This window comes from Bidens hawaiensis, unplaced genomic scaffold (genome assembly GCF_021521415.1).
Source record: "Bidens hawaiensis isolate Kalapana, Puna unplaced genomic scaffold, B.hawaiensis_p1.1 tig00020513_1, whole genome shotgun sequence".
Taxonomy (NCBI): Eukaryota; Viridiplantae; Streptophyta; class Magnoliopsida; order Asterales; family Asteraceae; genus Bidens; species Bidens hawaiensis.
In genome coordinates, this window is record NW_027493132.1 from 164,323 (window position 1) to 185,801 (window position 21,479).

Sequence of the window (21,479 nt, forward strand, 5' to 3'; positions counted from 1 at the left end):
TCATATCTAAATCAGAAGTATAACATGTAAAGCGATATCATAAACTAATAATCAATTAAGCAAAAAAAAATTTCAATTAAAAGGATCCAATTATAATAAAGAGGCAGTTAAGCGGGCAACACGTTGCGCCGCCACCCCATTTTGAATAGCAAAACCGATCCTACTGAAAATAAAATTATCGTTCTTTGGCGTCGTTGAGTTACTGTGCACGACCCGCTGAACTAATAATTGCATGTTCTTGTTAATATACAAGAGAATTATAATTTGTAGTAAATCGTATATATATGTGATTCTAGTTATAAAAACTCGTTCTAAGTAGAAATGAACCATAACAAATCGATGAAATTGTGATTCTAGTTATAAAACTCGTTCTGCATAAGTAGAAGTGAACCATAACAAATCAATACTAGTAACTGGCTTCTAGATGCGTAAATCATTTGATTCGGACTTGAAAAACATGAAATTAAAATTGAACTGAATTTGAATAACGAGTTTAAATTATAATTTGGGTTACTTGAGCTGGGTCCCTATCCAAACAGAGTTCGAATTCAGGAATCTTGAATAGACCCACCGAACTCATGAACGCCCCTACTTGTTTCCAAACCTTCCTTCCATTAATATAGATGTGTTCATGGCTCTTAAGCAACGGTGGACCTCTCCCTCCCACTAAATGTGAACATGAATATCATAAAATCTTCATTGTAATATCATATAATGCTAAAATATTAAAAAGGTACGAATTTATCATTACTAATATGATAAAAGTCAAAACATTATCTAACCGAACTACTAATCCGAGGTAATCTACAAAGATTATCAACTAATTATCATGCAACCTTAGAAAGATTAACCGTGTTTCAAATCAAAGGTCCACTTTTTCATCCATAGCCCAAAACTTTGACTTTGAGCTCGATTTACTTTCTTTATTTTCTTCTTGTAAAGATGATAAAACTTTTGTCGACTTCATGTTTTTACTTTTTATTTCTCTAGAAAGATTGCTCCTCTTTTTTCTTTTACTTTTTTACATCACACTTATATGAAGCTTGCATTTACCAACCTGTGTATTATACATTTTCTCACTAATGAATTAAAGTAATGAAAAACGTAACAACACACTGCTTATTGATTTAATTATCCATTTGGCATGTAAAAAAAATATTGCTTATAGATTAAAACATTTACTATTGCTTATATATTAAAGACAAGTTTAGATTTGTAACAGATTATTTTAGCGTTAACTCTTACCATCCTTTTATGTTTCATTTTTGTAATAGATTTTGTCCTTTAGACTAACGACTACTAGTTTTTAGTTTTTAGCGCTAAATAAAGCCATCCCATCGTTTTATTTGGTTAACATATGAAAATAAAATGAATCACTACTTAATATTGCTTGGTTGGTAGGAAAATATGAAGAAATGAAATACATATGACGATAATACCGCTGCCCTAAAATAAAGAAATTAGGTAATGGAGGTGGTGGTGTCAAGATAACACGGTGAAATAGGGAATGAATAAAAAAAAGTAGCGGGTGCAGATAAATTGTTTTGATATGTTTAAAGGGAATCAGAATCCTTGGGTAATAACAGTTGGCCTTTTGGTTCAATGATATGTGTATGAAGGTTAAGGCTTAATGATCTTATTGTGTCAAGTTCGAAACATGACTCTGTGTCCTTGACGATGTTTTTGGTTGAGTCGAGTCTAGAGCATTAAAATCAGTTTAGACGGTTGTCATCCTGTCTCTAAAGAACTCTCTCGGGTATTGAAGCTAGTTCCAAATAAGGGTAAAAAAAATATATACATGAAGTGGTTTTGGAGTAGGTCCAAAAAATGGGCACGGGGAATGTACCCGAAAACAGGCAGAAAGGATATGACAGTCGTGCAGTAATAATATCATATCAAATCAATGAGATTCTGAAATTTAAACAAACAGGTAGAAGATGCCTTCCAATTCTGCACTGCTCCTGCATCATATACTAACAAAAACTCTTGTAAATTTCAATATCCAGAATATTATTGTCTCTGTTTTACCCTGAATTTCAGGCTGTTAGTGTTGTTAGTGAAACATAAATCTTTTCAAGTCACAGATAGTAATGATGATAAATTAGACACTAGTTGAACTTCACTTTGAAGATAATAATGTGTACAAACAAATGATTGATGAATTGAAATGAACCAACCCAATTGGATTATTATTATTATTATTAGTATTATTATTATATGTCCACTGCACCATCAAGCATAAATTCCCTCCATCTCAGATGTTTTTGAGCCCTTAATCTCATTCCTAAAAAAGATTTATTGCTTTTAGATGCAATGTGCAGCTGGTTCACATAGTCTCTGAATATTCACTTCTTTTTATTCTATTCCCTCATTTCCCTATAAATTAACACCTCCACAACACACCTGTTTCTTCATATTCATATTCATATTGCCACTCATACAAACATATTTCACATGTCTAAGATGAGTTATCCAAGTGGTAGTCGAACCGCTAGGCGAACCGTTGAATTCGGGAGAACATATGTTGTGAGGCCTAAAGCTAAGCACCAAGCCACCATAGTCTGGTTGCATGGCCTAGGCGATAACGGTTCAAGGTAACGAATAATATTGTAAGTTATCACATTGTTTATTTTATTTATTTTGTTTTAACCTTTTTTATTATTGCAGCTGGTCACAAGTTCTGGACAACCTTCCTCTTCCAAATGTAAGCATATTTCTTTTGGCTATTCAAGTTTTCATTAAAATCATATAATGAAATTTAATGACACGTTAACATGTTACATGTTACATGTTGCAGGTTAAGTGGATATGTCCTACTGCTCCTACACGCCCCGTGACCGCGCTAGGAGGATTCCCTTGTACTGCATGTAATAATATATTAAACATAAGATTTTATTTATTTATTTAATTCACATAAAGTTACAATAATTTAGTAACATTTTCGGGTTTTTACAGGGTTTGATGAAGGCGAGCTTTCAGAAGACGGTCCAAATGATGATGAAGGTTTAGATGCGTCGGTAGCTCACATCGCAAACTTGTTATCAACCGAGCCCTCTGATGGTATATGACGTTTTTTATATTTACTTATTTAATTATTTATTTATTTGTTATAAAACGTGCAAATTTGTTTATATAAACAGTTCAACTTGGTATTGGAGGATTCAGTATGGGTGCTGCATGTGCACTATACTCTGCAGCTTGTTTTGCTCAAGGAAGATATGGAAATGGAAACCCGTACCCGATTAACCTGAAAGCTGTAGTCGGATTAAGTGGATGGCTCCCGGGTGCACGGTAAATTTCTCTAGTAAAAAGTTTTATTTTCAATTTTTTCTAATAAGAGTAATAGTTTGATGTGGTTGAATTCACATGCAGGAATTTAAGGAGCAAAATAGTATCAAATGATGCCGCAAGACGCGCTGCTTCATTGCCCATTTTGCTATGTCATGGACAGTGTAAGTATTTCAAATATGACGTAGATTTCTATATTACAAGTAAAATAGTAACTGATTATACTGATAACAAGTAAAAAAAAAATGGTTGGGTCAAAATGGATTCGGGTCAAAAAAGGTTGGGTCATAATTGGGTTGACCCGGAAATTTTTGTTTCAATTTTTTTTACTGTGAATAGTTGGTGTCAAGTATCAACCTGCAAAGGCTAATATTTTTATAATAGTTCTTACATTATTTACTTGGATTTTATTTTTACCTGATTAAATCCTAGACTTTTTGTGCTAAATAAAGGTCCTTTTGTAAACTTTAATGACTTGATTAAAGTATAAGGGCCTTTTTGTATAGTTGTTAAAAGTTAAAAGATTCACTTGTCCAACAAGCCTCTCTTTTAATAAAAAAAACAAGTCCTAGGGACTTTATTGTTAAGTTCTAAAAAAGGATTTAATGATGAAAAAGTAAAGCCCAGGGATTTAGTTGGAGATTCAATGAAAGTCTAGGGCCTCATTGCACCCCCCTGATTTAAGGATGAAAACCTGATTTATACTTTTTTTTTTTAAACAACCACAAAAATCTTATGAACCAATAATAACCTGATTCATACTAAAAAAGAAAAACCAATTAATATGAATTTAGGGATTGGTATACGTTTAGCCAACAACCCCTCTAAATATACACTTCGGGAGTATTTATACCCGTTTTTAACTTATTATTATTATTATTACTATAATTATTATTATTATTATTTTATTTTTTTAAATAACTTTTGCCTATGTGACATACTAGAAATAAGTTACAATTGTCGCATCCAATACTGATTCTTGTAATCGATGCATGCCATACGTTACAGGTGACGAAGTAGTACCATACAAATATGGAGAGAGGTCTTCTCAGATGATGAGTTCAGCTGGTTTTCGTTATGTTACATTCAAAGGCTATCAAGGGTATGAAATCAATATCATGACTTCATTTGGATCAAAACCCTAAAAGAAATTAAATATAATCAAGATTCTTGTTGTGGTCTTTCATCTTTCAGGCTTGGTCATTACACGGTTCCTCAAGAGATGGAAGAAGTATGTCAATGGCTAAACACAAGGCTTGGAGCTTGATAAATTAATGGCTTAATTAAATTAACTCGTGTTTGGGTAAAAAAAAAAAATAAGAACGAGAGGAATTTTACACGGATTATAGAGGCGTTTTGGTGGAGATCGGATGGTATACATATATAAATGTTGTTTTATATGTTTGTTTGTTATAAAATAAGGATTTTCGGGTGTCGGGAGCATTGGTTCATAGATGGGAATTTGTTGTTTGACGATTTGAGTATTGGGATTTTATGGTTGTAATGTTATGGAGTTATGAAATTACCTTTTGTTGTTTATAAGGAGCATATAATGATGCAATGTTTATGAATGAAGTTACACAAAGAAAGCTTGCAACCCACAAAGATAAAAGTATACAAGTGTCACTTAATTGAAACAAATATATTTAGTATATTAGTACTAATAAACCATAAAACAAACAAAAATTGCAATAAATAGAATTTAAAATCCCTCGGGGGGACATCTTGGTCGTAAAGTGGTAGGCATGTGTGGTGATTTTAGGAGCGTAGAGTAGAGAGTGTGTGTGCTTGCCAGTAAAACAATAGCTAGAAGTTAAAACAAATATGTTTAAATGTATAACCTAGGTTTAAGAATGAACACAAGTTACGCTATTGTTAACTTATGCTTGAGCCAATAATAATAATAATAACAACAACCAGGATTTGTGACTCAACTCGAGATGGGACTCTTTTATATTTTTATTATTAAGATCAAAACACATCAAAACAATAGCCCTAAACCATTTATTTATACGTATAAATAAATGTCGATCAGATTACCTGATCTGATGTATTTAGCGTGTGTGCGTTGCAGATCAGCGAGCGAGGTCTGCCGCGGGTCAGAATACTTGATCTGCTGTATTTAGCTTGCGTCCAGTTACAGATCAGCGCGCAGGTCTGTTGCGAGACGGAATTTTTTATCTGCGCAGATCAGCACACGAGCAGGTCTGTTGCGGGTCAGAATTGGCCTGGATCGTAAAATAAAATGTGTATTCATGATTGGGTCAGACCCGCAGACGTATGGGTATTAAAGTTGTGGATTGTATCTACTGCGCAGGTTTGATTTCTGGAGTTCTCACCTACGAGCAGCAAATTGCGAGCCCAATACGACAAAGTATCTTGTTACGAGCCCATCTGATTCCGGTAGATCAGGTTGCGATCATGTGGGCATGTTATATAAAAGCAAACCCAATTTTATTACCTTAAAACTCTGTTCTTTTTATAGGTAGTAAACGAACAAGTTCTTTTAAAAGTAGTTATGAAGTTAAAAGTAGTAAACGAACAGTTAGATTACTATTGAAGTTTGGAACTTTGGACTGGTTTTTTTTGTTTAGAATAGGTTCTGAACAACTTATGTTAAGTTGTTATATACTTTGATAGCATGTTATAAACTTAAAATTTAAAATGTGCACGACTTTATTAAACTATGTTTTCTTGATTAAGGCTACTATAGATTCTTGTTTATAAATCACTAGGCTTTATTATGTCTTAATCATTTTACTGTTTTGTAATTTTGTAGTGTTCGACTCAGCCGGGATGTACCGAGTGTGGTTATAATATCTTAAACTTCTTGAAAAGTTTTGTTTGTTTAGTTTTCTTAGGTTGGGGGAGGCAAAAACGAGTAGACGGATGCGGATTTTGATGCAGTTCGAGAAGAATGGTCGAGTTATGCATCAAAGTTTATTTTCCAGTAGTGATATATGTATGGTTTTAAATATTAACAAATACTTATGTTAACTTGGGAATATTTGTATTATTTTGACTTAGGATGCCTAATTAAGAAATGGAATGAATAGTTTTGATGTTATATTTGTATAATTAATGTAAAAATTAGTAATATGCAATATATATAATTTGTTTTTTTTAAATATACGATGACATGCATAAATGCTAGTCGTAAAGATATGTCATTAACGCGTGTCACAAATGAATGTCATTAATGCGTGTCATTTAATATGACAAGCAGATGCGTGTCATATATTTTTTATGACTGGGGCTTCAACGACGCGCATTTGCGTGTCATTTGTACCCATTAATGACACGCAATGCGTGTCGTTAAAGGCCTTTTTTCTAGTAGTGTACTTAACCTCCATCAATTATATATTCTCTTTCTTGATTATTTTTATCACCAACTTTTTATGGTCTTTAACTCTCTTCTTTCTTGGTTTAATCATTTAGCTCTTTTATTTGTTAACGATCAGGATTAACCATTCACATATAAGAATAAGAAATATATAAGAAATGAAAATAACAAATCTAAGAAATTGCTTGGAAATTTATATTAGCAAATGAACGACCCCTTTATGTTGTATAATGTATTATCCAAGTGATGTCCCTAAAATGTTTCATTTAACCTTTAATTAATTAATAAGTTGGTTACTAAAATAGGTTTATTTGCAATATGAAGAACAAGTAACGAGTGGCTAATTATGAAATGCCACCCACGTGTAAACGAAGCCATGTTTTTTTGGCTTCCGAACTCGCAATTCTAGCAACATTTTTTTTCCTCAAAACTTTATATAATTTATTATTTTTCTTTCCGTAAGGAACCCTTTCAAGAGAAAGCAAACCAACAAGAAAGATAAACATGGCGACCCAAAATAATACCGGTGTTGTAAATCAGGTATTGTAATTTGTCACATATTCAATGTTATGTTTGGAAACGTGAGATTCAATGTTGTGAATTGTGATGTGATATAAATTTTATTCGAAAACAAATATATACATGTAAACGTAAATGCCGATTTTTTTAGATTTACATGTTTATAGCAATCTTAATCACAACAATAACGTGTTGGTTTTGTTACACGAATAGCCAGATGACATTTTAATCACCAACAGAACAAGTGGTTACGAGTTGCTTCAAAACCAATCATGGATATGTAAGTTACTAATACCAAAAGTAGTAGATTGAATATTTGGTGTTTGCAGGTGACACAGGGTGCAGCGAACGTAGCTAGCGGGGCAGCAAATGGTGTGGCGAGTGTAGCACAAGGTGCGGCATCGGGTGTGGCCAATGTAGCTGAAGGTGTGGCTGGAGCCGTGAAGAGCACAGCACAAGGTGCGGCGTCAGGCATAGGCAGCGTAGCTGAAGGTGCGACTGGGGCCGTGAAGAACGTTACCGGGAGTACTTAAAACTCTTACAATAATAATGCCAAGTTGCTTGATTTGATACGAAAGCTTGAAGCACCTTCCTAAATATATATGTTACGAAGTTGTTAACTAAATTATATTTTATTTTAATTATAAGCTAAAAAGAATAAGTAAAACATTATAATGTTATGAAAATATAATTACTTGATTGTATGAAAAATATAATGTTATGTCAAGGTTGTATATATATGTTTTACTACACATTTGATTCTCTTCATAAGCTATTGACATGAGATTATATTTATAGAGATTTCAGTGTATGTGCATTTGATTGAACATTTAAATAAGTTTAGTTAAAGCCTTAAAGGTGTTGTTGAAGCATGTTGGTGTTCAGGGTGTGAGGGGCTGTTATTTATGTGGCACTTCGACTCGATCGCAAGATCTTTTGCGAACCCAAACACTTAATGAACACAAAATTAGGTTAGTCACATGAGAGATGTTCCTATGACAAGCTTGGGCATGAGAATAAATGTTGTATTTATAGAACTATAGTGGCTTGAGGAATTGCACTTTAGAAAATTCCCAAAGACATTTAAAATTAACCACTCAACGAGCCTAAACAAATTTTCCATATAACGTTTGAGCTCGTATTCAATAACTAAATAATCTTCATTTGACGCTCGAGCCACTATAGTCTATAAATTAATAAATACAACAGTCCTAAGGTTGCGCTGTAAACAAGACAGCTCTTGATGGCATCCAACACTCTTAAGCTGTGTTCCTGAGTTTACTTAACGTAGGAAAGGAAAAGAAACATTTCAATTCCTTTCCTTTCTTTTCATTTTCCTTCCCTTTCATTATTTTCTTATCTTTTGCAACCATCCAATTCCTTTCAATATGGAAAGAAAGAATTTATACTACAAGACCCCTATTTTTCTTTCCTTTTTTTCTTTAATGAAACTCGAGAACACAAGTCTCCCCTTCTTTCACTCTCTTTCCTTTCCTTTCTTAAATGGAACTCGAGAACAGAGCGCTAAGGTTGCGTTTCTTAATTCTTTCAGAACAAACGTTATGTTGAGAGTTGCTAGAACCTCATAAGACGTGTAAGATGCATATCAATTCTAATTTGATTTCCCTTAAAAATTTGGTCTAGTGGTAAGAGGTATGCCTCTTTTGGTGGAGATGCATGTTCGATTCTCACTTGGCCCCGTTCGAAGAATATTTTGGTGAATAGACAAATCAGGGCTTTAATCCCGGATTCCAACCCGACAGGAGGCGAGGCATCATGTTCCCACGCATAAGGGGGTACGGTCGAGGAGTTGATAGGTTTACGAGATTATTAATTTTTTAAAGGGGGGACATACGTAAACCGTACACATTACACCACACTACGTGGTCATACCATTTGGTGCTGCATCAAAATCATAGAAGGCTAAAATTCCATTCATCATGATCGAAAACGATTAACAATACTTCACTAATAAACCCTAGAAACCAACATTCATATTCGTATAATAACATTTGAGTATCCTAATCATCCCTCCACACATTCATCATCAAAACCGATGGAAAACCACTTCCCCAAACGCCTCAGATTATCCGAACCATTACCTAACCGAAGGACTCAACAGAGGAACGAACCATGCTTGAAGTTCCAAAGAGGCAGTTGCAGTTACGGTGAGCGTTGTTGCTTCGTTCATTCCGGTGTGGATAAACGGCTGCAGGATCTGAAAACTCGGTTTTGCTGGAGGTACATGAATGGGGAGGAGTGTCAGTACGGTGACAAGTGTCATTTCATTCATGTGAAAGTTAATGAAGTTGGTGACCACCAGCGGAAGCACCTTCCATGGAGGAAGAAGCTGTGTATCAGGTGGATGGACACTGGTACCTGCAAATACGGTCGCAATTGCTGCTATGCTCATGGAGTATCAGGTCTCGGTTTGTTTTCAGATTGATTGTTATTGACAATAGGAATTGGATAATTAATTAGGTGCTTAGATTCTCATTCGCCTTAGTTCGATTGATAATTAGGTTAACGCAACTTAGTCTACATTTGTGGTTATTTTGAAAATAAGAAAAAAGTGTTAAGCGAGCAGTTGTACGAGCTCGTATTACTTTACTGAAACTGACTGGTGTGTTGTGTCAAAAGTTATATATGTATGATGCCACTTGTACAACGCGTATGATTGTATGCAAAAGTATACGGGCTTGAATGAAAATAAAAGGTGTTATATGAGTTGTTATATCGGCGCGTGTAACTTTTACTGGAATTAGCTGATGTGACAGTGGTGTGTTGTTTCAGAAGTTATATGGTGTGTGTGATGTGATTGTTTGGTATACAACTCGCGTGATGTGACAAGGTATGTGCCCGTATAACAAAGAAAATTTGTTAATACGAACATGTATAACTTTACTGAGGCTGACTGATGTGACAATGCTATGACATGTTGTGTTGTGTCTAAAAGTTATATGGTGCGTATGATGTGACGAATCTATGGTCTGCAAAAGCTTAAACAGGTCGTATAAACTCATTAAGGCACGTAAGATTGGCATGAACTAAATTGTTAAAAATTCACAATCATATCCGTCAAACACTCAAAACTGATTGATCATAAACTGTAATTGCTCATAACATGTGATTGACCTTTTTATGGATGATTCCATAATGTAGATCAGTTCCATCTTCATATGGAACCCATAACTGTTTCTTCATGTTGATGTTTATAGCTTAAGTTTTCTAAGTAGACGAAAGTTTGATTATGTTCTTGATGTATAACGATGTCTATGTATTTCCATTATGTTGATAAATATTCTAATGCCAAATTCTGCCATGAAAAAGGCACCAACTCTGTTACTTGGTTCACTAATTCTTGCTTTTGCCATTCATAGAACTGCAAAATCAAGGAATCAATTATCCACGAGATTACGCAGGAGGTGGACTGTGCAAATTGGTTGATAAGAAAGTGGAGGGGAAACAGTTGAAAGTTAAGTGGCAAAACCATGAGAAGATTAGTGGAGTTTATGCTGACTGGATCGATGGCATGCCGATTGTGTTTCATACCGTATAGTTCCACATAGGCAATGGTTTGTAAGTAGAAGAGTTTATCTCTACAATCATGAATGGTATCAAGATATCTAGTATAAGTAGTGCATGAAATACTAATCCGCTAATTACTCTATTTTGTTATATATGTGACTGTTAAGAACCTCTAATGCCAGATTGACCAAATTAATGAATCCAATGTGCCAAAAGTTTTAAGTATAAGAGTTTATCTTGATAATGATGACTTCATGAGTAGTATCTGGATTTCTAGTATAAGTAGTACATGAAATGCTAATGCGCTAATTTCTCTATTCTGTTCTGTGTGTGATTATTAAGAGCCTCTAATGCCAGATTGAGCAAGTTTGACCATTGACCTAGCTAATGAATCCAATGGGTTGACACACTTTTCAACCAAGGATCATCATGTAATCATGTATAGACATGGCAGGGTACATGCCAAAAGTGTTCTTACAACATCTGTTGTAAAAATGAGTCCAATGCGTGAACACATTTTTTCAACTAAGGTTATAGGGTCCAGTACTCCAGTCAGCTGAGTTTATGGTGAGGCTAACTGTATGGACTCAAAATGAGAGTGTATACAGGAAGACCTCAGTCCGTGTATACAATATAATGGACTTCGAATAGTTGTGTTCACCGCCCTTAGCTAGACATGGAGGAAAGCTGGTGGTTGTTGGTTGGACTCATGGTTGAGATGTGGCGGTCTGGGAGCTAGGAGAGGATAGCAAGTGGATTATGATTGAAACAGATTTACAAGGAAACGGTCTGGGCATGATGCTGTGGAGAAGCGATGAAGATTATGAAAATGAATGGGTATGAGATTTGATTGAAGGTTGTAATCGGGTAAGTAGTTACTAGTGAACAAGTCGAGAATTACCCTATCAAAGGAGTTTTTCTTCACCGGTATCTCACATTAATAATCATTTGTATGGATAAAGGTGGCAATGCGAGTTGATCAGTGATACAGGTCAAAACAAATGTCGGGTCAAATACTTAAAAGATTGGAAGATAATTAACCCAAATACGATAATAAAACTCAAATCATTTTGATTTTGATAATAATGTAGTTTCTGCATAAAATAAGTAGAATGTTTGATTAATCAAAAGGTATATACTTCACACCAGATTGACATTTTCTTTTCCAGGGAACTTTTCTTAGTTTAACCGCTAAATGGATCAAAATCAATCTCTAGATAAAATTTCTTGTTAGTTTTAAGTATTGACATGCTTAATTAAGTTGTCTGTTGGCATGCTTAATTAAACATGTGATGGGTCAGTCTACTTAATTAAGAGGGTTAATCAAGCCAACCAGCCTGCACACAACCTACTTAATTACCCAAGTTAAAAATGTCAACCTAAACACGAAATGTTTAACTAAACATGTTAAACAGTCAACTTGAACAAAACATGCTTATTATAGAGATAGCTTTCATCAAGTCCTGGCGTTTGATGCTAATCAATACAAATTTTACAACTTCAAACGTAAACATTGCATAATCTATCAGAATACAAAACAGGCACACTTCTATATATCCCCATGGATATCAATAACTTCTAAAAACCGAAAAAAGCAGAAAATGTGAAGTTATTTTATTACCGTTTTACCCTCATAGGTATCTTCTTGCAAGGGCTCGGACCTTTGTATCAAAATGTGAAGATGCAACACGAGATCCTGGTAGGTAGAGAGGATTCAGAAGGACCTGCAAGACGTTAAAAGTCACTATATTAAAGAATATCATCAATTTATATGTTTAGTAAAACCAAAGTGTAACTAATTTTCACTATTTTGCCTGTGTAAATAAGAAAAAAAGTGTTTTGCAGTTGTATATTGTGATCCAGGGAACCTGCTATAGCAAGTAAAATAGGGACTCGTGACACTGCCATGTCATCATTTTACGTCACTATTTACCTTCTACTGAAGGTTACGTGCATACAATGGTAAAAAAACCAGAAAGCATGTGACATACAATGGATAAAGACATGTTTTCTTGCATACAATTTAATCCAAATTTAATCTAATAAAATCTTCCCACTTGATAAGGTAAACTTGCCTTTATATAAAGCTCTTGAACCTCTTGAAAGAAGCTCTTTATTCCATCATCAGTACGGGAGTCATGAAGCAACATCAATCGTGTATGTAAAGCTCAAGTCAAGAAAAATATTTATAGAAAAAATTCACAAATTAGAATTTTGAAAAACAAAACAAAAAACAATTAAATAAGCAAGAAGGATATGACCAGCCGTCACGTAAACCGACACCACCAAATCATTGAACCTGTCAATTGATTTTAAAAACCTGGAAACAGAATAAGTTGAAATAATTATTTTATTACCATTATGATTGTTAGAAAGGGTGATTATGAGTCTTACATAGCACTTGTAGTCCACGCAAGATCCTGTACAACATCCAAGGCTGCATGAAGGATAAACTGATGCTGATGTGCAGCTTCTTCTTTCTAAATTGTCATTGCAAAGTATGAGTTTCTTAATCAATAAGGGCGCTCTAGAAAATCTTTATATATTTCATAATAGCTAAAAGATGTGAATTTCCAAAGGTTGAAACTTAAAACATGGTTGAATAGGTTATAAGCTTTATAGAAAGAAAACTGTTTTATATAATCTGACATATTGAACTGATTGGTGAAATTCACAAGTAAATTATGAAAAGAAATCATACTTTAGGAGCAGTCCCAACTTCGGCCTCATATATGGGAATATCATTTTTGCTAACGATCATAAAGCATGCGGTGCTAGCCATTCTGGTCCACTAAACAACTAAAAGTGGACTAGATTATATGCAAATCTGCAACAAGATGATGAACCAAGTGTTACATATATATATATACACAGGCGCATTCAATAAAGAACCAATTTTGAGTAGATATACATCTATGATGAAATACATTTGCAAATAGAAGTTATCTCTCAAATGCAAACTTCATCCTAAAAATCAAAGGTTAACAAAGTGAAATGACAAATTCAGGGGCTTGAACATTGTAGATTAGTAATCTACTACTGTCTGTGTAGTTTTAAACTAGTATCATGATTCAACTCCATATACTCAAATTTGATCTTAACCAGAGATAACTACATCTTAATTTTATTAACAACCTAACTAATACCATCGATCAGATCAGATGAGATCATTAGAGGATAACAAAACAAAAGTAGGAAATGTGCCCTAATAATGATGATTTGAGGTGCAATAATCAAGGTTATATATACATTTAATTCATTGAATTACTTCATAGTATGTGTATGATCGATGATAAAAGGTAACAGCAAATACACGTACACTGTAATTTGATCAAGCCTTTTCTCCGATCCCCTTGCTTTAACAGTTAAGTTATTTTTTTTCCTACAATTAAAAATTAAAAAGAGAGAATTCCCAAAATATTTATTTTTATCTGACTTTTAAAATTCTAAACCAAGATCAAAACTAATTCCCAAAATAGCCAAATTATTCCGTTTCATCAGACCGAAACCATTCCTGATCCGACAGAATTTTTAGCATATCCTGACGCGTCACGTAGCATGCTTTTCCGTCGGAATCGACATTTTAAGGTTTTGGCCGACCGATTAGCTAGACGAACCGTCGGAGGAAAACATAATCGGATCTGACGGTTCAGTTCATGCTTCCGTCGGATCCAACTGTTTAATTTGTTTGACGAACCCTAGATTTTTCAATTCGGGGGGGGGGGGGGGGGGTAGATTTTGAGTTACATATTGGAATTGAACACTATGGTTGTGTTCTCATCGAAAAACTAAGCGGTTTGCACTATTGATTGCCTTAATTTTGTGAAGAAATACGAAAGATAGAGATTGAGGTTTAGAGTTTGAGATGTAAAGGACGAAGAATTCGGTCGGACCCATTAAAATTCAATTGAGGAAATTCCGTCGGATTCATTAAAATGTTGGCACGTGATGCGATTTTAAAGGTTCAAAACTTCTGGCAGACAGCGTTAAAATTCAGTCGGATCCGACTGAAAGAATTGACTGTTTTGGGGATTTTTTTTGTCAACCTAGACTATTTAGAAAAGTTTGCTAAAAATTACTATTTTAAAAAATTTCCCTTAAAATTGCAATATAGACTATCATATAAAACAGTTCACCTTAATTCTTTTGTTTTCTTTTACATTATCAGTATACAAGTATTATCATTCGAAAATATGCAATTTTCGTGGTTACCATAGATCTCCCATTATCATCTATAGTTAGTGTAGCATGTTGAAACTATTTGGTGGTTCGAAACTTGATAACTTGGATAATTTGAGAGTCGTATGTACTTTCAGATTGAAACTATTTGGTGGTTCTCCGATAAATTAATTGGATAAAACTCAGATGTGAAAAGAACTTTGATACGTGTCTACTGTCTAGCCACATTTCCATCATCTTCAGTATTCCATAATTTATGTTTTCATTAGTTGGTTGTTAGTTTTATATTAGTGGGTTAGTGCATGTACTAGGTAGTTTCCTTTTGTAGTTTTCATTGTAAGCGTATTTAAAGGCATGACTATTAATGTTTTATTAAGAAGAAAAATAACAAAGTTTTATGGTCTATTTCTCTCTAATGTTTCTTGGAGTTTACCCACTCAAAGGGTTATATTCTTGTAGATCGTCGATCTCGAATCCGTCTACTATCAAACTTCATATGTGATTTTGCAGTGAAACAGTACCAGAGAGTATGACAAAAAAAACTATAAGATTTTATATCAGGGATTAGTATTTGAAAACTGTCAAAACTCAAATGCCAGGGTCACTATCCCTTGGACATTGCTACCAAGGGTGTTGTCACCTTGGAACCCTCGTTCGTTAGGAGTAGCATTATAATAAACTCAAACAAGTGTGCACCCGGCACCTCCTAACTTGTTTAATATATATTATAATTTAGATTGATTGACAGGTCAATCAAATTACACTAAAGTATCTAACATAGACGCGTAGCACCTCCAAAAATTACATTAAATGCACCCATTATTCCAACTTATCAAACTCATTTTGACCAAGTTTACATACAACCAAATGTAAAGAATTTTGAGCATCATTTTTCAATTAGAATTAGTAGACCTTTTTAGGATTGTGTTGCCTTGAAGTACTTTCATACCAATTCCTCCATTCCAAAAACCCTCAAAACCATTTCATATCAATGGGTTGTATCACCCATGAGTCATCAATAAACAGACAACCAAAATCTTAAACAAATGGGTTACAACTCTTATGATCCAAATTTTGGACTATTCTTATTTTCATTAATATTGAAGCTATGACATTTGAGAGACCAAAAAATCTTAATTGGTATGAGATCATCTAAAAACTTTAAGGTCATCGAACGCCCAGCTTAGGACACCCATTAGCAAGTGGTAAGTCCACGTTGTCAATGGTCCTAAATGTCCGTTTCACCATCTTATCAATATACAAAGTTCCATCTAAATGATCACACTCGTGCTGTAGAATACGGGCCTGCCACCCACAGGCATCCACCTTTATGGGCATCGCGTCTCGGCCCAGCCCGTTAACCTCTACCTCTAGGGACCTTTCCACCAATGCTCTATATCCATCAACACTGCAAAAATCACACCAACAAACAACCATTAGATCACTACCATGTGTTACAATAATGTTAAGATGGTATTTAGATGTGCAAGTTGAAATATATTGTGGCGATTAAAGTACATATAATCAAAATTCAATATACATAATTGGCAGGTCAATAATTATCTCGATGCTTATCAAAATCCAATTCCCATTTTACCAAATCCAAAGTAAGTTATGTACTAGGGGTGGAAATCTTGACCCATTCTTCAAGCAATATGTTGATTTGCATGTGGGTTCATTTGGGTCAACTATACAACTGGTCAAAGCAGGTCACGCTTATATAACTTCCTCACTTAAAGTGGGTCCAAATTGGTACTAAATGAGCCAATGAAGTAGAAATAATGTATTAAATACAAAAACTAAATTACTACAATAATATATTAATAATTTAGATAATGAATAAAAATTTTTGAAATCTGTACGGGTCAACACTTAATACACTTTGGCTCACTTAAAGTTTAAAACGTTTGACCTATAAACACAGCCCTAAATTGCAGTCGTTATCGGTGCTATAGCAGTGCTATAACGGCTATCGGACCTCTAGCATAATATCGGTACCGATAATATCAGCGATATTGGACCAATATATCACCGATTTTCCCCCGATATCAGTTTTTAAGTCTTAATAATTGTCAATTTTTAGTGTTTAATGTTAGTGTTTTAAGTCTTAATGAGTTCCTACTTGCTACAATTGTTAGTGTTTTAAGTTGCAAAAGGTTAATTTGTTAATGGTAGAAGAGTATACATAATTGTTAGTGTTAAGTTGCTATGCTATATATATATATAAAGTCTGCACGACATTAAAAGTACCGATATCCCACCGCGATAACCGATACCTCAAATATCTGTCCTTGACCGACATTCGATATTTTTCTGCATTAACTGCATAAACCCTAAATCCCTAATCCTTCCCATTCCTAAGTAAATGGATTGAAATTGTCACAATGAGTTAACTCAATTCTCAAATATTTACTTTCTCGACCCGTTAGAGTTTTTCTTAATAAATGGAACGTGTAATCATACAAATTACAATATGTTTATCAAATTGCAGTCAAAGTGTTAAAAATTATCAATATGTAGAGTTTATTAATTAGATTGAAGGCCAGTGAACACACCTTAAGCAGCCTTCGAAAAAGAATGCTGATTTGTTGCCCTTCTTTTTAAGTTTCGGGTTCAAAATCACCTGCATTTTCAAGAATCCAATTAGAAAGCTTCAAAATGACAAACTGACATAAATTTTGCATACCAAAAGGTCAAAAGGTCTTCTGTCTTGTTCCTTATTCTCTTCATCTGGTGCATGTGATATATACTCTTTAGTATCCTCCAACACAATAATCTGCAAGAACCAAATTAAATCAATAATCTTCATTAATTTCTGATTAATAAAACATAAACAATAAATAAAAAACTTTACTTTTAAAGGAATGCCAATTTGTGGAGCAGCTAAACCGACACCGGGTCGTCTCCTCATGACCTGCACCATATCATCAATTATCTTCTGGATCCGATCCGACCCGATTTCTTCAACCGGGACTTCCTTGGCGGGTTCGTGAAGAACCGGGTGACCGGCTTGCACAATACTCGGCAAGTGCATTATCTTCTTCTTTTTACCAAACGCGGGTAACCAGCTGGCCGGAGTTCGAGCAGTAGAAGAACTGAAGCCTTTATTAACGGCGGGAATGAATTGAGGGTTTAAGATGGGTTTATGTTGGGATGGGATAATTAGGGTTTTGGATTGAAGAAGAAATGGAAGCTTGATGTATTCTCCTCCGGCGAGTGGTGTTGAAGACAAACGTTGCGATAGCCGCCGGATTACTACCATCACAGTGATTGATTAATTTAGCGATTCGGCGGTCGGAAATCAACTGATTGAAACATTTGGGCCTAAACGGGCTGCTGTTATTCGGCTTGGGGGTGTTTGGCCTAGCTTTTTTTTAGCAAAGCTTATAGCTTTTTTAACTTTTTTTATAAAATAAGCTTAACTTAGTGTTTGGTTTAGCCTTTTTATCTTATGCTTATAAGCTTATATAAGCTACTTTGAATAAGCTTATTTGAAGATGGTTTTTAGCTTATTTGAAGAAGCTTATTTGTTTAAGGGGGTAAATTACTCATTTGCCTTCAAATGGTGATGGATTAATAATATTGAAGCAACTTATTACTAAAACAAATTAAAGAATGATGGATTTAACAACTTATTAAGACGTATAATCAACTTGTAAAATATAAGCTAATCCAAACACTTAATAAGAGCTTATCAAACAATAGAAAATAAGCTATAAGCTACTTTAAAATATAAGCATAAAATAAAAAATAAAAGCCAGGCCAAACACCCCCTTAATACTATTCTCATAAATGTTCTTATGTGGTCTTTCATTTCATTAGAGGTGCACAAACCGGGTATGGTCAAATAAAAATCCAAAACAGGGTAAGGGTAGGAACGGGTTTCAGGTATAGTCGGGTACGTATTTTTTGGTTTTTTCTGGGTTTTGGGTCGGGTTGGGTCGGGTATTGGTGAAATCGGTTCCTGGTACAGTTTCGGGGAGATACCCAAAACCCGGTCCTACCCGCGAGTAGAGTAGGGTTCGGGTCTAGTTCCGGGTAGGAATCGTCGGGTCGATCCAGAATCGGTTTTTTTGTGCACCTCTAATTTCATATAGATATAGTTTTGTTTTGTTGAGAAGATGTAGTTGTTCATGATTGTTAGCTCAAGTGGTTGAGGTGAGGCAACCAAAATCTTTTAATTATAGAGGAGGTCTTGATAAAATGGAGGTTCCAGGTTGGGCTAGCTGGTTTGTCCACCATACGTGAGTTTCCTCCAGGTGGTGGTCTCCCGTACTCGAAGAATGAAGATGATCGGTTGAGTCAGCGGCCCGTAAGTTATCCAGATGATCGCTCGAAAGACATTTGTAGTTAAATGCATTGTAGTTACATGTAGGTCAAAAATAGTCATTTGTTAGTTGTTACATTTCACTAGCAAGCTCATGAAATTGCTAGCACACCAAACCACATACCAAATTAGTCTATAGGCCCCTATAAAACAAGTATGGAGAAGAATGAAAACTATCCGTGTATTTTGCGGTTTATGTTTAAAGTTTAATCTTGGTTGATCAAGTTTTTGTTACTCGGTTTCAATTTCGTCATTTTGAAAACCACGAGGAAATAGGTTGTTATGTCTCGAGAAGATGGATCACTCAAACGAAGATGCCACCGTTGATGTAACATCGATTTTTCGGGTTAACTAATTACATAGTGTTTTAAGTAAGTAGTTTAAAGTTAAAAAGTAGTTAAATGTAACTGAACACCTTAATGTCATCGAACACCCTGCTTAGGACACCCATTAGCAAGCGGCAAGCACATGTTCTCAATGGTCCTAAATGTTCGTTTCACCATTGTCACACCCCGATCAAAGGCAGCGGAACATGCCGGGATGCGACGGATTACCCATAAGCGCATGACACTATTTAAAGCGACAATATTTAACAAACTCATTTCATTTGACAACATCGAAAATGTCACATAACAATATTCATAAGTCAAATACAACAACATATAACAAAATATAGCAAATCAAATATTGTTCATTTTTGCTAATATCCTAGAGGTATTTGTGACGTTTTCTTCTCGTAACTCCATAATCAACCTAGATGTAAACCTGTAACATTTCATAAAATAAAGTTTATCAACACAAAGGGTGGTGAGCAATTTATAGGTCCTAAAAAATTTGTATATAATAAGAAAAGCCACAATCTTGTATACAAAACAACAAATAAATAGCAATAATTTGGATAATGTGAGGTCGCTAATAAAAATACATTAGCGGCACCGTCTATAAGAGAATACCAAATAGATTCGGATTTCATGAGGTCGTTAATAAGAATACATTAACGGCACCGTGCTATAAGAGAATACCATATAGTTCACGGATTTAAGATTCAACCCTCCAAAAGCGGTAAACACATAAGCATATAATCATGTAAGCATAGAACACCAAATCGAGCATTTATTTAAGTAAAGTATACAATAATGTTTGTGGTTTAAGACTTAAATATAAAGCATTTAATTTGAATAAGTATGAAATGTTACCCCAAAACAAAAGATGGAAAACGGGGGGATGAATGTACTCACGTACAAGTAATTAACTTGAAAGGTTGGTAATTTGAAGATTTGCCTGAACGACGAGTTAACGTATGAAGCCTAAATAAAAGAAAGTCTTGGATTTAGAAATGTTGACTTGAAGATCTTTAAATAAAATAATTGTTGCAAAAAGTAGACAATTAAAGTTCAAGGTTTATAATGTAACTATTTAAGAATTTATAATAATAACCATTTAAAAATGTAAGTTTGCTCGAAACCGGGTTAAAGTAACTAACCTTAATATTTACTTAACCTATGCTAAGTAATAAGGTGAGAAAATTCTAAATGCAAGTTCCTTTGGGACAAAGATACTAAAACGGTTCTTTAACGAGTATTCAGGTTGTTGGTTCGGGTCTTGATAATTGGTCAAACCCAAAGTCAACTTTCCAAAATAATTAATGTTATGATATAACTCAATAAAATTTATTAAGACTTAACCAAGTATGCAGTTCTATTGTTTTAGAACTAACAACGCACGTTAAGCGAGTGTTCGGTTTTGTCGGTCCAAACTATGTTATGAGATCAAGTTGGATCCAACATTTCCATGTACTTAAGAAAATAATTAAAATCATTTTGTAAACTATTTTTAAAGAAATATTCAAGTCTTGATAGCTAAAAACACACTTGTGTGTCTTAAGCGAGTAAAAATCGGATTGTTCGGTTTCCATCTCACAATATGTTCCTTGATGGTCTCCACATGCCCAAATAACCAAGAGCTTGTGAAAATGAATTTAGAAACTTAAATCTAATATAAAGCATGTTTAAAACAATTATTTAACAAAACTAGTAACAAGTTCGGTTCACGGTTTGGACTATTTACGGTTAAACCGAGGTTAGTCTCTACAAACTGTCACACCCCAACCTACGACGGAAATGCCGGGGCGCGAACCGATTGTCACAACTCACAAGGTTACTATCATGCAACATTTAAATGACAATATCTATTAATTAAATTCAATTATCAAATACAAACAAATACATATTTCATACAACAATACAAATTTTGTATTTCTTGATTACAATATTCTTCTAACTAAATTCTTCACTA

General features: G+C 34.4%; 3 protein-coding genes across 3 annotated transcripts; 1 reads left to right on the forward strand and 2 right to left on the reverse strand.

The window, feature by feature from the left end:
- The first annotated feature begins 1,829 nt into the window (after nt 1-1,829).
- Nucleotides 1,830-5,199, forward strand: LOC143560890 (uncharacterized). The gene is made up of 8 exons (XM_077049084.1): nt 1,830-2,594; nt 2,668-2,704; nt 2,798-2,867; nt 2,956-3,060; nt 3,141-3,291; nt 3,373-3,452; nt 4,297-4,390; nt 4,483-5,199. Exons 1-8 carry the CDS (start codon nt 2,455-2,457, stop codon nt 4,553-4,555), a joined length of 750 nt encoding a protein of 249 aa, XP_076905199.1. The 5' UTR covers nt 1,830-2,454; the 3' UTR covers nt 4,556-5,199.
- A 7,110-nt stretch (nt 5,200-12,309) lies between these two features.
- LOC143560900 (uncharacterized) lies at nt 12,310-13,460 on the reverse strand. Its single transcript, XM_077049093.1, has 4 exons — nt 13,380-13,460; nt 13,073-13,158; nt 12,914-12,998; nt 12,310-12,402 (listed from the first exon to the last, which is right to left on the reverse strand). Exons 1-4 carry the CDS (start codon nt 13,458-13,460, stop codon nt 12,310-12,312), a joined length of 345 nt encoding a protein of 114 aa, XP_076905208.1.
- A 2,334-nt stretch (nt 13,461-15,794) lies between these two features.
- On the reverse strand, nt 15,795-18,201 carry LOC143560891 (peptide deformylase 1A, chloroplastic-like). Its single transcript, XM_077049085.1, has 4 exons — nt 17,712-18,201; nt 17,544-17,633; nt 17,413-17,480; nt 15,795-16,265 (listed from the first exon to the last, which is right to left on the reverse strand). Exons 1-4 carry the CDS (start codon nt 18,117-18,119, stop codon nt 16,025-16,027), a joined length of 807 nt encoding a protein of 268 aa, XP_076905200.1. The 5' UTR covers nt 18,120-18,201; the 3' UTR covers nt 15,795-16,024.
- Between the last annotated feature and the right edge of the window lie 3,278 nt (nt 18,202-21,479).